The sequence below is a fragment of the Triplophysa rosa genome, linkage group LG4 (genome assembly GCF_024868665.1).
Source record: "Triplophysa rosa linkage group LG4, Trosa_1v2, whole genome shotgun sequence".
Classification (NCBI taxonomy): Eukaryota; Metazoa; Chordata; class Actinopteri; order Cypriniformes; family Nemacheilidae; genus Triplophysa; species Triplophysa rosa.
The window spans coordinates 20,519,993-20,533,569 of record NC_079893.1 but is presented as its reverse complement, the minus strand read 5'-3'; the positions used below and the strand labels follow the sequence as shown (position 1 = coordinate 20,533,569).

General features: G+C 38.9%; 1 protein-coding gene across 3 annotated transcripts; it reads right to left on the bottom strand.

Annotated features, from left to right (window-relative positions):
• Positions 1–1,045: 1,045 nt before the first annotated feature.
• Positions 1,046–12,989, bottom strand: ednraa (endothelin receptor type Aa). 3 transcript variants are annotated; one of them, XM_057330590.1, is made up of 8 exons: positions 12,767–12,981; positions 11,258–11,759; positions 9,535–9,662; positions 6,539–6,737; positions 5,819–5,971; positions 4,215–4,348; positions 4,001–4,109; positions 1,046–2,620 (listed from the first exon to the last, which is right to left on the bottom strand). In XM_057330590.1, the coding sequence occupies exons 2-8, from the start codon at positions 11,687–11,689 to the stop codon at positions 2,483–2,485; spliced, it is 1,293 nt and encodes a 430-aa protein (XP_057186573.1). In that variant the 5' UTR covers positions 11,690–11,759; positions 12,767–12,981; the 3' UTR covers positions 1,046–2,482. The 3 variants fall into 3 exon arrangements, with proteins under 3 accessions (XP_057186573.1, XP_057186574.1, XP_057186572.1); XM_057330591.1 differs by having other exon boundaries at positions 1,047–2,620; positions 11,258–11,762; positions 12,893–12,989; XM_057330589.1 differs by having other exon boundaries at positions 1,048–2,620; positions 11,258–11,762.
• Between the last annotated feature and the right edge of the window lie 588 nt (positions 12,990–13,577).

Below are 13,577 nucleotides of genomic sequence, written 5' to 3'. Positions count from 1 at the left end.
TGCAGCAATATTTTTTCTTTCTGTCTTATTTTGTGTACAGAACACACTATAACCCAGCGTTTGTTGCAATTGGATGCCTTTCTAGAAATCACTGTTAAATACCAACAAGGTCAAAATATCATTTGCCTTTAAATTGCTGGAACTGATGATTAGTGAATCCTAACTGAAGTAACTGTAAGATGTTCTTAAAGAGTACATTCCTCAATATTTTTAAGGGCTTATTTTGGTTTATGGAGTGTCCGACAACAAGTTTATGTACATACATGATGTAAAAATACTATTATTTCGTAATAATAATCAGTTTTTATTACCTTACTTCTTGACTGACTCTCAAATAATTCGTTCCGCGATTCATCTGTGTAATCTCCGCCTTTCCGCCAGCGTAGTCTGATCTGATTGGTCAGATAGTGTAGTCTGCTGTGATTGGTCAGATGGTCTAGTCTGCTGTGATTGGTCAAATGGTCTAGTCTGCTGTGATTGGTCAGATGGTCTAGTCTGCTGTGATTGGTTAGATGGTCTAGTCTGCTGTGATTGGTCAAATGGTCTAGTCTGCTGTGATTGGTCAAATGGTCTAGTCTGCTGTGATTGGTCAAACGCGTTCAGCATGTGTCGCAAATGGACCGCCTATCATTACTGCTGTATTACGGTTTGCAGGTGGTTGGATATTCACAGTGTATAGAGAGAGATGGCGTCGATTTTACTTTACCAGTTCGAGCCCGAGTCTGACGAATCATTCTTTAATCCTTATACAGATGCCAGTAAGAAAAAGGACTGTTTTAGACACTTCTCTTGTAACAGTTAGTTATCACGGCATACAGTGTACGGTGTTCGTATCTTCAGATGTTATTATAACTATAGTACACCACGCAGTTCTTGAAATAAAGACTTTGCGAGTTAATATGGTTGAACACTTACATTAGCGCAACGAGTTTATAGCTAACGTTAGGTAAACAAACAGTAACAACCCCAAAAATAACGGTAACGTTAGCTAAACACAGACATGAGATAACGTCACACAAATTTAATTTTAAGTAAAGACAAAAATAAAGAGTCACACTTACAGGTTGTGATTCGGTGGAGCTTACAGGTCCAAATAAAGTTGGTATTGCAACATCTTTTAAGGAAAGACGTTTAATGTATCCTGCAGTAAAGGCGCCAAGATTGATGAAGCAATCTTCGGTAAAATGACGCGCGCAAAGTAAAACGTTCGGTTTATACTCCTTTGGTGTCGTTTGAAAAATAAATAGTAACCATTTTTTCCTCAGAAGTTCTTCCTTTGGTAGTGAAAATAAGACTGACTTAGTTTCACTACATAGAACACAGCTTCTCTTAGACATGATGCACACGTCACGAACGAGCTAGTACAGTGTTTTTTGGGAGGAGAGAGTTAAGTTTTCGCAGTCAGTAGGCGGGGATTTTTCTAGTGACGTAGGTACATTGTGGTTAAAGATTCGGACAGGTCATGGCTTGTTCGCGTGATTCAGAGTCGATTACCTTTTTTATAAGCTAATAACTTTGTTATTCGTTCACCTTCGGATTTAAAACTTGGCAGATTGCTTACATTCAAACACGGCAAAATTAAACACTTCATGAAATGTATTTTTTATGATCTCGAGGAATGTACTCTTTAATGTGATTCATCAAGGTTCAGTAAATCATATTTAAGTTATTCTAAGCTTACAGACTCATTTTAATGAAATGCATTAGATACCATTAGAGATAAAGCCACTTTTCATGCATATGTACTGTACATGAAACATAACAAAACACAAAGCCGGGTAAAAGTATCTACATTATCTTTCTTTCCCGCTAAATAAACAGAGGTGACGTCCAGCGCACAACATGATTCACTAAACAAAATAAAACGTTTGTACTTAAAAGATCCTGTTGCTTTTGCATCAAACTTCCATAACTGTGGCCACATTAAAAATAACAAACGCACATTAAACCGGACACTGAACTTAAAGGATGGGCTGCCTCCTCAAGGGCATCCTGGGAGTTTCTTTGGCAAAGCTAATAGAAAAGAATTGACGCAGAACATAGATTGACCCAGACCACTTCACTCTTCCTTTCTGAAACTTCCTTTTACATCGGACAGTGGCGATCCGAAGCATTTTCATAGTACAGTGTTTACATAAGGAAAACGCTTTGAGTTCCTGATGAGAATGAATTTGTTGCTGTTAGGTTCAGCTGCATCCTGTTGCTGTTGGTTTAAACTCCCACAATTTCTCACACTGCAAAACAACAGTCTAGAGATCTATGGGAATGGCTGTTCCGGGTCTGCGGGAGACTTTAAATATATCAGGTCCATTGTCTAATTTGGCTATATATAAAACCTGTCTCGTACTGCGACGAGCATAGAGAGCCTCTAGTTACTGTCGTAGAAATGCAGTTACAAAGCTGGACACTGGCTGACGGCCGTTTTTTAATGTTTTAAGCATGAACGTTGACTGGCGGTTGCGATTGGTTGGATCTCCATTATTCAGTCGCTGTCTTTGCGGAGGCTTCTGTCAGTATTGAGGTTGCAGGGCTCCTGGTTTTTGCACTGAATGCTGGTGCCGTTCATAGGTCCAGAGCTGGACACCTGGTTCTTGGTATAACACCAGCAGCACAGGCAGGACTAATACAGTAATACAAACAGAATAACAAATGAAAATCATAACATTAAAATATGTTTGTGTATGCTTTAAAGGTCCAGTGTATGAAATTTAGCAGCATCTAGCGGTGAGGTTGCAAATTGCAACCAATGGCTCACTCCACTTCTCCCTTTCGAAGCACTACGGTGGCTGACACAGGACTAAAATGTTGTCACGCTTTCGCTTCTTTGTCGAGGGAGAAACTGTATTTACGAAACGCGCTCTGTAGAGCAGTTTGTCAGTTTAGGCCTACTGTAGAAACAACATGACGAATTCCATGCAAGGGCACCCGCAGTGTATGTTGATAGAAATAGCTCATTCTAAGGTATTAGAAACATAACGCTTCATGATGTAAGGTCTTAATAGATGCCTTTTCTGTTAGTAAACATTGTGACACGTTTTTGTGGGCGGAGCTTAGGTGGAGGGAAGAAAGATCCCCCTGACCGCATTTTGTTTGCTTGCCTTTTGACAATGCCTAGAAAAAATCTGATTAAATTTTAACATGTAAGGTCACTCACTGTCTAGGACTGCGATTGTTTTTGAAAAAGTTAACTTTAACGGAACCTGGCCGACCTGTACGCGCTCACTCAATGGATCCAGGGACGAACTGACAGGATTACCTCCAGTTAAGTTGCCTGACATCTACACCTACCAGACAGAGAAACCAAGTGTGTATAGTAAAGATAAACTGAGAGCTTATACATCAATAGATGCCTGCGTGTTCTAACAGTGGCAAACGTTAGCAAATGCATTTACTTGAACACAAACCGAAGCCTGACACATAACATGAGCCTTCTCACTGTTCTCTCTCCCTTTATACTAATGCACTTGTGACAACTAAAGAAAAAGAGATGACAAACAGTTTCCTTTATGTTTCGTTTCTGGCCGATAGTTAACTGCTAGTTGTATAACTAACAAAGTTAGCTAGCATACCCTATGCGTTCAAACGTTAACGCTACGTGAAAAACAACCTTACTTGTTGCTACCCAGTTTTTTATTAGGTGGGCGTACGTATTAGGTATTAATGTAATAATTATGCTTTAAATGTAATCCGTTTTATATTTTTGCGATGATGCTCAATGCATTACTGGAAGGGGCCCATATGGGGTCTGACATCAGAATTGGGTAACTTTGTTCACTATGAAGACAACCAGGACAAGGCATGGCTTATCTCTCTTGAAATTGACTCACATCACCCTCAACACTGTCTTCACAAATCAACCAAGTCCCTAATTTCCTAATACAATGGCAATCTTTTTCATATACAGTATTGTGAATGCACAAGAAAACGCATTCAGTATCATTTTTGTATGATTTGTACTATTTGCAATTACTAGTTATAATTAGTAACAAGCGAGACTCACCTTAAAGCAGTTCTTGAACTTTTTGCTGACAAAGTAGAGGATGATGGGATTGATGCAGGAGTTGACCGTGGCCAAGTTTATACCGAAATAATCCATGATCAACAGGAAGCTGAAATTTTGGACACTCACTCATTAACTATATAAACTCAAGCTTTAAGAAAAAATACAGTATGAGCTACAGGTGCTCATACTGTAGAAAAAATGGCTTACTCACTTGAGTAGTTCACAACGTCTTTCATCATTTGCAGCATAAACCATTTTCTTCAAGAGTCTACTGAGATGCAGTGGGAACCAGCAAAGGGCAAAGATCAGCACTAAACAGAAGACGGCTTTGGCCACTTCACGTCGCTGCAAAACGTAAACGAGGCAATCATTCAGAGTTATATAATAAAAGTTCAAGTTCCATTACAAACCAATGAAATAGTTCTTTTATAATTGTTAATTATGGAGCGATTTTAGTCTCATTAATTATTCACGCGTAAAACAAGATACACACATGCGTAAACAGTTTCACATGAATAAAACCTAATTTACATGCACAAAGTATAAATATACATTTACAAAAAGCAATTCACGTGCGTAAAACAAAACTATTTTCTCATAAAGTACGTTTCGCAAACATACGACTGTGCACAAATATTTCGAAAGTTTAAAATGTACAAGTTTATTGTGTTATGTGAATGTGCAAATCGTCACTCACGTGTGAATCGCCTTAGATGTGTGTGTGTGTTTTTTGAGACTCTCCTGGCAGCGCAACCCCTCCCACGTGGGTTGTCGTACTCTTTAGCCGACAACCTTTTTCAACCTTACCATTCAACCAATCATAAACGCGGAGAGCACAGGACTCAAGGAAAACGGCTCTGCGCACCAGTTTGACTTACTTCCTGTGTTGCCAATTTAGTGATTTTTCAGCCCCCGTAAGCGAGATATTTTCCAAAAGGCAGCTACCTACAAATCTATGCGCCCATACAAAACAATGTTTCCAAGAACTAGTCATTTATTGTGCTTGTTTGCCCTTGTTCATTTAAAACATACATTGTATGGACATACAAACATGAACACATCTCATCTATCAGGCACAGTTTGTTACCCAGACGGATTCAGTGGAAGTGACTACTGGTTGTGTAGTTTTAAGTGGTCATGTTCACTCACTGTTTCACACTTTTTTTCTACAAAATAAGTTAATAAAAACAGATTTATTGCGTGGCTGTAGTATGTTTTAATACAGCATCACAGCTCAGAGAGTAGATTCGTGAAGCTGTACAAACGAGCCTTTAGTGCTAACACTAGTGCTCCTTGAGTTCTGTGCTCTCCACGATTATGATTGGTTGAATGGTAAGGTTGAATCTGATTGGCTAAACAGGATGACAACTCAAGTGGGAGGGACGGCGCTGCCAAGAGAGTTTTAAAATACACACACATCCAAGGCGATTCACACGTGAGTGACGATTTGCACATTCACATTCAATGATAAACTTGTACATTTTAAACTTTCGAAATATTTGTGCACAGTTGTACGTCTGTGAATTGTATTAAGCGTTTGTGAAACATATTTTATGAGAATATAATTTTATTTTACGCACGTGAATTGTTTTTTGTGAATGTACATATATAATTTGTGCACGTGAATTAGGTTTTATGCATGTGAAACTGGCTACGCAAGTGTACATCGTGTTTTATGTGTGAACAATTAATGAGACTAAAATCGCTCCATAGTTAATAGAGGAAGTAAAGCATAAACAATAATCCTGGCGGTCTAAATGCAAAACGTCACTATGCTGCAGCAACAATGTTTTATATTGAGGAGTTTTCTTCTACCTGCTTGAGATGCTCACTGAGAGCAATCCGAAGACTTCCGTTTCTGCGGTTGAGCATTTCACAGGTCATGAGTGTGTAGAAAATGGCTGTGCAGGCCAGAGGCACACAGAAGTAAAAGCCAAACAACCACCAGTCTTTCCAATCTACATAGAACTGAGAGGTGAAAAACATATATTAGGTCATTACCTACAAACTATTGGTTTTGCTTTAAAAGTAAAAAAAATGGCTGCTCAATAAGATCTGAATTTACCATATTCAGATGGATAATTTATTCACTGTTACACATGTGAAACAACTCACAAAGCCTTCAGACAGCTAAATAATAATGTAATTGCATCTGTGTTGGATTAAGTTGTATCGTGTGTGTGAATTCTCCATTGTTTCTGTGATTCATGAAGAATGAAGTCTGTGTTTCTCATCCACACATATGGCTCTGCTTGAGGGAGATGCATCAGTTTGTGATTGCACTCACGGTCTGCTATCAATTTACTTCTTTTGAACAAAGCAAAAGAAATCTTCAGATAGCATCTGAACAACCAAAGAAGACTGAACGATTTTAGTCTTATCCCTCGTTTTCTCAGCGATGTGCACAAAACGTTGTCCCAGGATCAAAGTTTAGTAGGTTTGTTAAATTCATTGCAAAGTGGTCAAGTGTTTGTGCATTTACGCTCAACATACTGCAAGGGAAAAAAAACAACATCCATCTGAAAAAAAGCCTACCCTTGTGAAGTCGGATTCAGGCTCCATCATACACGTGCGGATGATTTGGTTGTTGTAGGTGAAAGTGACCATGTTGAAGACCACCGCCTCTGGCACGGCCAGGATGATGGATAGGACCCAGATGGAGAAGATCTCAATGGCAGTAAACAGGGGGATGCCCACCCCCTGCACTCTGCTCCAGGATGCTACAGCTCGGTACCTAAACCACAAAGAGGGACAACGACTGTTAACACTTCGCTCTGAAGATCCAAGAGCTGATGATATTATTCATCTTTGTAAAAAAGCAAGAGAGATCTTGGGAGACAAGTAGATGAAGCCAAAAACAGCATCTCCACTTGTGTGCTAGGTTATAACCTCTGTAAATGACCTCAGGGAAGAATGTTTAATCCTTCACACAGGTTTTTTTGTCAACACCTGCAACGCTTGACTGATCAGGTTCATATCCTGTAGGAAAGCTTCTGTGGAAATATTCCAGTGCAGCTGTGAAAAGACTTGGCTACTGGTTTACAGCAAAGAAAATCCAGAAAAGGTTGATTTAAGTTTAATGAAAAGACTGCTATGCGTTTTAATATTCATATTACCGAAATGCTCACAGACATATACTTCAGCTGTTTGTTTGGATAAAGTCACTGGTTCGCCTGGTTGCTTGTTTCCTTGTTTCCAAATCATGTTTGCCTGTTTGTTTCATTAATATCTTTTCTCTGGTGGATGTTTCCGTAAAATGGTGCATGAAGATTTTATATGTAACTAAATTTCTTTTTAATGACCCGTTTGAATATTCCTGTTTAACAACAATGGGGCATTTATATTTCACTAAGTGGAGATGTAGCCACTTTGCAGACGCTCAGCTGGAAATAAAGAAATAATATTCAAACTCGCGCAACACGAGGAACACAAATCGGACGAGATGTGCTGAACATTTCCTCTGCGTGATCCAGGAACTAATTGAAAGCGCCTGCGTTGCTGTGAAATTAAGGCCAGACTTTTGATTCATGGAGTGATTCATTCTTTAAAAACTGCAACAGGCTGCTACATATTTGTGGCTCAAATGGACTCTTATTGTGTAGAATGTAAATTAGACATTAAAATAAATAAAAACCAGGAAATACATAAAATACAACATTTTAATAAATTAATCATTTATTTATTAGTAATTTATTTATTAGTCAATTAATAACGATTTAGTAAAATATTGAATGAATAAATAGTCAATTGAATTTTGTATTGAATTTTAGCAATGGTCCTTGAGTTAAAACATTTTTTTTTTCAAAAAAGCCACTTCTCTATGTTGTTCTTTTCGTGGTCATGATTTAACAAAGATGGGCAGGTGGCTTGAGCTTTCTGATGAGTAAAAGACTTTGTAATGAAAGGTGCCCATTAGAGGTGACCTTATAAACTGGAGGAAGTGCCCTCATTCAGACAAGAACTTGACAGACTTACGTCCCGCCTTTCCCCCTAAACCATATGAGTAAATCCATTAACGTTTCCTGTGACGCTTTTTCAGGAACCACCCTGATCATTGTGATACAGGAAAAGTTTTCTACCACAAGATTTATAAATAAAAAAAACACACGTGTGTGCTTTGTTTCATCCAAGTTAAAAAAATATTTATAAAATACCGTTTTCAGTTGACTTTATATATTTTTTCAGTTATTCCACTTATATAATTACAAAATTAGATGAAACAGTTTTGAGTCAGAGATTTAAAGATTAAAGATTGCTTCACCTAACAGACACTATGGTTCAATGGAAGTATCATATATAAATGTTTTTTTTTTATTGTTGTATGCCACGAGAAAGGCACAGTATGCTTTTGTGTCAGAATTAAAACAAAAGTAAAAGCAGATGGATTCCATCAACGTCAGCATCATGTGTTTTTGATTTAGAGAAACCCTAAAGCATGAAGGTTTAGGTCCGGAGATTCATTCAAGTTCAAAGATGAACAACAAGCGCACAGTGAGAATGAGACATTAAGTATCAATTGTAATGGATTGTGATTCAAAATGACTTATATTAATACTTTTTACACACATAAATGAGTTATAGCATAGCATGGGATAAAACTATAACCCCACTGTCTGACCTTTGTCTATACGTGATCCTAAGACCTCAACAGTGAAATATGAGCACTCAACTTCACAGTGGCCTGAAGTTTAAAGGTCAAATTACGAAGAGGTTTAGGGGCAAGAGGGATGAGAACAAAAAAGCTTTATTTAATTACATGAACTATGACAGGTTTTTACCCATCAGATGTAAAAAAAAGCTTTTGAAATTCTGGGATTAAGTGCTTTGACTCTAGTTTGGTTTCTAGTTTCTGAAGGGCCTTTTGCATAACACTTGGTCTTATTTAGTAATAATTGGACACAAATTGTTGTCTTAATAATATATGAATGGGAAATTGAGGGGACTCAGTGTAGTCCAAGGAGTGAATTTCAAGGGGAGTTTCAGTTCAAAATGTTGAGAATTTCCATGTTTTCCTACTAGCCTTTAAATGTTATGCAGATTTCATACGTAAATAATGTGGATTTTCCACATCTATGATTTAAAATATAGTATGTCTTGGCCATTTTCACCTCTTGTTATAAATATACTTTTACAACCAACATTTAAATGTATAATACACTTTAGTGCAAATTTATTGGGCAATAATGGAAAGCACATGAAAACGCTTGTACATATAATTACATACAAATGTTTTGTGAATGCACAATGAATAAAACTACACTCTCTTGACTACCATAGCAGGCAGTATATACTGTATATAAATATGTATAATCATTTTTCCTGCTATGGTAGTCAATGGTGCCCCAGAACTGTCAGTTGCTAACATTCTTCCAAATATCTTTCTTTGTGTTCATCTGAAAAAATAAATTTATACAGATTTGGAACAACTTGAGGTAATTCATGACAGAATTTGCATTTTTGGGGGAACTATCCCTTTTAGACCTTCAAAGATTTCAACATAAAGGCTATTAAATGGTTAAACTGTGAGTTACCTGTCCACGCTCAACGCACACAAATTGAGTACTGTAATCCCCACAGATGCCTTCTGGAGGAAGGGCACCAGCTTGCACAGGAAAAGTCCAAAAGAGCTGTCATCAAACGGCCATTTCATAACAAGCAACTGCAGATAAAAAAAACATTCCTGAGTGTTCCGCCATATGACACCATTCAAGTGGAATACATTGAATAGAGATGACAAAACTACGTTGAATTGAGAAAATGTTGTTTGTTTATTTGAAAACAATGCTTAGAACATTAAGAACAGAAAAAGACCATAACTGGCTTTCTGGAATTTGCTTTTCCTGAGCGTGTCGAACTGAAATAAGGAGCAGATTTTTTGCTTTGCTTCTCAAATCCCTTCTTAGGCCTTAAGGGTACACATATTGTCCTGATGAAACCACTTAAGTGCCATTTCAATGGCTGTGTTTGCATCAGCCCAGGCACTTCACTGGTCATTGTGTAGGCTACTTTTGCTATTCTTCAGCTTAGAAGACACCGGTGGTGTTGAAAATAGTTGTCATCCTTGTTTAAAGTACACATTTTGGATATGACCTCTTGCGATGGTTCACGAAGAACCCCTGCGATGTGTAATCAGTCAAGTGGCCTTGACAAGGTTCTCTGAAAAGACCTTGTCTTTTGTTAAACAGGAAAAGTATGCGGATTATGCTCAGGTTTAGAAAGGAAACTCTTCACGGGTGTATCCTGGTCCTGTTTGTATGAAGAGGTCGCTTTTTAATCAGTGAGGGAGTGGCACAGCTGGAGAAGTGAGTGAGTGTGTGTGTGTTTATGTGTGTTTGATGTTTATTGAAATTTAGTTTTAACTGTGTGCGTCACCGGCCCACTTCCATTATGACCCTGACATATTGTTTTTATCTGTTAAACCTCCCATTCTAATAGAGAAAATATCAGGGAACTACTATATGAAGAGTTTGGTTCCAAAATGAAATTAAAAATGTTCAAAAATCATGTGCATTTCAAATTCATATCAATCAAACTGGTTTGATTTAAGCCATAATAGCTAAAAAAATACAGCTAACTAACGCAATAAAAAAAACCATGATAACATAATGTTATGAAACATGATCTATGAAAAATTTTGGAACCAAACTCTTCATATGTGTCAACTAACTTATATTCCTAACAAATGTGATCTCGTGATGTTATATCTCTTTTCAATATGCTGTTGAAAAGTACCTCGAAATGTAGTTTGTTTTACTCAAGATACACAAGCTGTGCCAAACTGGTGTACACTTTGGGCGAGTGTTTTAGCATTGCAAATCTTACAGCTTTCTTTATTTCCAGCTAAAGTTCTTCTTTAGTCTATGTAAAGGTGCTGTACATTGTTGATAACAAGATTCACTGATGAGTAGTGAATCACACAAGGGACTTTATCTTGTGACTGAGTGCCAGACAGAGGGTGTTTATTTTAGCAATCCATATCCCTGCTGCTTTCATCAGAAAAAAACCCTGTAATCATAACAGGGCGGCCCTAGAGATAAACTCTGGATGACCATGTAATTGCACGCCCCTGCCCTCTGCCTCCAAACCCCTCCCAACTTCCTTTGCCAACCCGTTTTCCCTTTCCTGCGTTCAAGTTCGCTATTTTCTATTGTGTAGGCTGGTGTTTTGATTTGTGAAAAGAACAAAATGATGTCATTTCCTATCAATTGAACGTAAATGAGCAAAGCAGGCAAAGTAGAGGTGTGTGCGCCGTACCTTGTAGACGTTGATAGGGATATCTATGGTGATGTAGATGAGGTCCCCAAGAGCCAGACTGGCGATAAGAGCATTGGGTCCGTTCCTCATACACTTGTTTTGGTAAATAATCCTCAACAACGTGGCATTGCCCACCATTCCCACCACAAACACGACACAGGAGATAAGGGTGTTAATGTACTTAAAATAGACCTTAATGGAGGTGCGATCCTTGCAGGATGGAGGGCCCCTTAATCGGGTACTGTTAACCATCAAGGTATTCAGGGAGCTGGGCTGAGGGTCAGGCAGGAGATCCACCTTCAGGTTGGTTTTGGGGGTAGTGGAGACTTGAGGGAAAGTGTGCCAAGACCCCTCCGTGCTGTTCGACTGACAAATTCCACTAGTAGCCACGACGGCCATCAGCAAAAACAAACGTAGCGTTGTAGTGCACATTGTTAAACACAGTTCAGGCTTTGATATCCAGATGAGGTGATAAGACTCTGAATTTGGCTATATATCACAGCTTCTGGGGAAAAAAAGAGCGAATGGACGTCAAAAACACATGCCGGGTCAAAGCAAGTTTAAGTTCCATTAACAAACATTCAAACTGTCTCATATTATCGTAACAGACACACACATAATAAATAGACTTGCATATTATGACACAGGCCTCGGAATAAAATGAAATCAAAGAGAATTGCTTAAAAGTATACAAAACTTCAACACGACTTCAAAAGGGATTTAGTGGAGATGCACAGATGGAGGGTGCCAGTATGCGTTACTGTCACACTTTGGGGACGAGACGTTGCCTTTCCTGTCATTCCCGGCAATAACTTATCTGTGTTGGCATGGCACTAGTGGCACAGCACCAAGCTTTTGTTTATTTCTATTGTTGTTTCAACAATGTTCCCGTTGCATGGCTTTCATCATTTTGGTTTCCTCAACATGCATCGCCCCTCTCTGTTTTTAATTTTGGTTTTGGTTGGTATCGCAAACAAGCGGGCACTTTATCATGTCATAAATGAAATGAACCTCTTATTGCTTACACAAAATCAATTTGTAGCATTGACAAAGACACCATATATTTGATATCAAACAAACCGATTCTTCGATATACTGAACACAGCTACAAGATACAATTTCGTTTCATTTTAATCATATGCTTCATTTAAAATATGGTATATAGATTCTTACAAGTTTTTTTTTTTTCAAGTCATATTCTTTTATCCATAAAATCAATGTGTAGACTATGTTCATGCAAGAGAAGCACAAGTTAGAAAAGTTAATCAACTCTTGTTTGGAATCATTTTAAACCCCCTTTCATTATCTTGACAGCAAACGAATGCTTCTGAGCCAAGATGCGTTTCCTGTTCAAAGCCGCTGCCACCACCTGGTACACAAGGAACTATTTAGCAGACAGCCCTTCAAGTAGCATCTCAGTTTAGCATCAGCTAGGCACTACAGGGATCTTTAACGGCACGTAAACTGCTACGCTTATGAATTATAAATGCCTCCTGGTTTTGCACCTACCGCTGCTTAAATGTTTGCCTTCCCCAGGATCCCGTCATTCAGTCAATCAGTGAGTTAGCGAGACGAAAATCGGCTAGAGCCCCCCAGACATCTGTGTGGTATCATATGAGTAATTAACTAACTTACAAAGTATAGCAGGATCCCATTTGGACCGCGCAACGCACCAGAGCTGCTGCACGTTCCGTCTCTAGCTTTTCCTGTGGAGAGTTGGTGTATGTGTGCATGTACGTGAGTGTTTAAGAGAGAGAGCACTTTGACGGGTGGGATTTCAACTCTCCACCTCCCCCCACGGCCGGGAGGGGGGCCCCAAAGGAAACGCCAGCTCTCGGCGAGGTACAGCCTGCCTGGCTGTCGACAACCAGCCGAAGCTCAGAGCATCAGGAGGAATCGCAAATCATCTCTTGAGGTTTTCTCTCTGTCTCCCGTTTTTCTTTCCCTCGATCGACACCTTGACAGGACCCTGCCACCGTGTCAACATTTCCCCCAATGATCAGCAATATTTGCATATGACAAACTCGCCAACAAGTGCTTTAGATGTGATTCTGATGGATAAGCAGGGGGAGTAAGGGGGTGCTGGGATCGAGAGCCAAATATCCCTTGAACTTTCAATGCCCAAAATATCATAACGTGGGTGGTCAGACTCAAGGGAAAACTCGATTGCCGTGCCGTACTTCACCATGCGAACAAAAAGCCCACATAAGCCCTGGGTTCAAGTTTGCTTTTACCAGCCACTACACAAATCGCAGATATTTTGGACGAAAGCCGAAAGGCTCTTTTTCATTATGAGCCCTCAATGCATAAAAAGCTGACT

Bases quoted from the DNA above. Each gene is read 5' to 3' on its own strand.
- ednraa (XM_057330591.1), bottom strand. From the start codon at position 11,689: ATGTGCACTACAACGCTACGTTTGTTTTTGCTGATGGCCGTCGTGGCT. The intron at 5,972-6,538 runs GTAGGCTTTTTT...TTCACCTCTCAG, and splicing joins CTGAATCCGACTTCACAAGG to TTCTATGTAGATTGGAAAGA. The intron at 4,349-5,818 runs GTAGAAGAAAAC...TACGTTTTGCAG, and splicing joins TCAGTGAGCATCTCAAGCAG to CGACGTGAAGTGGCCAAAGC.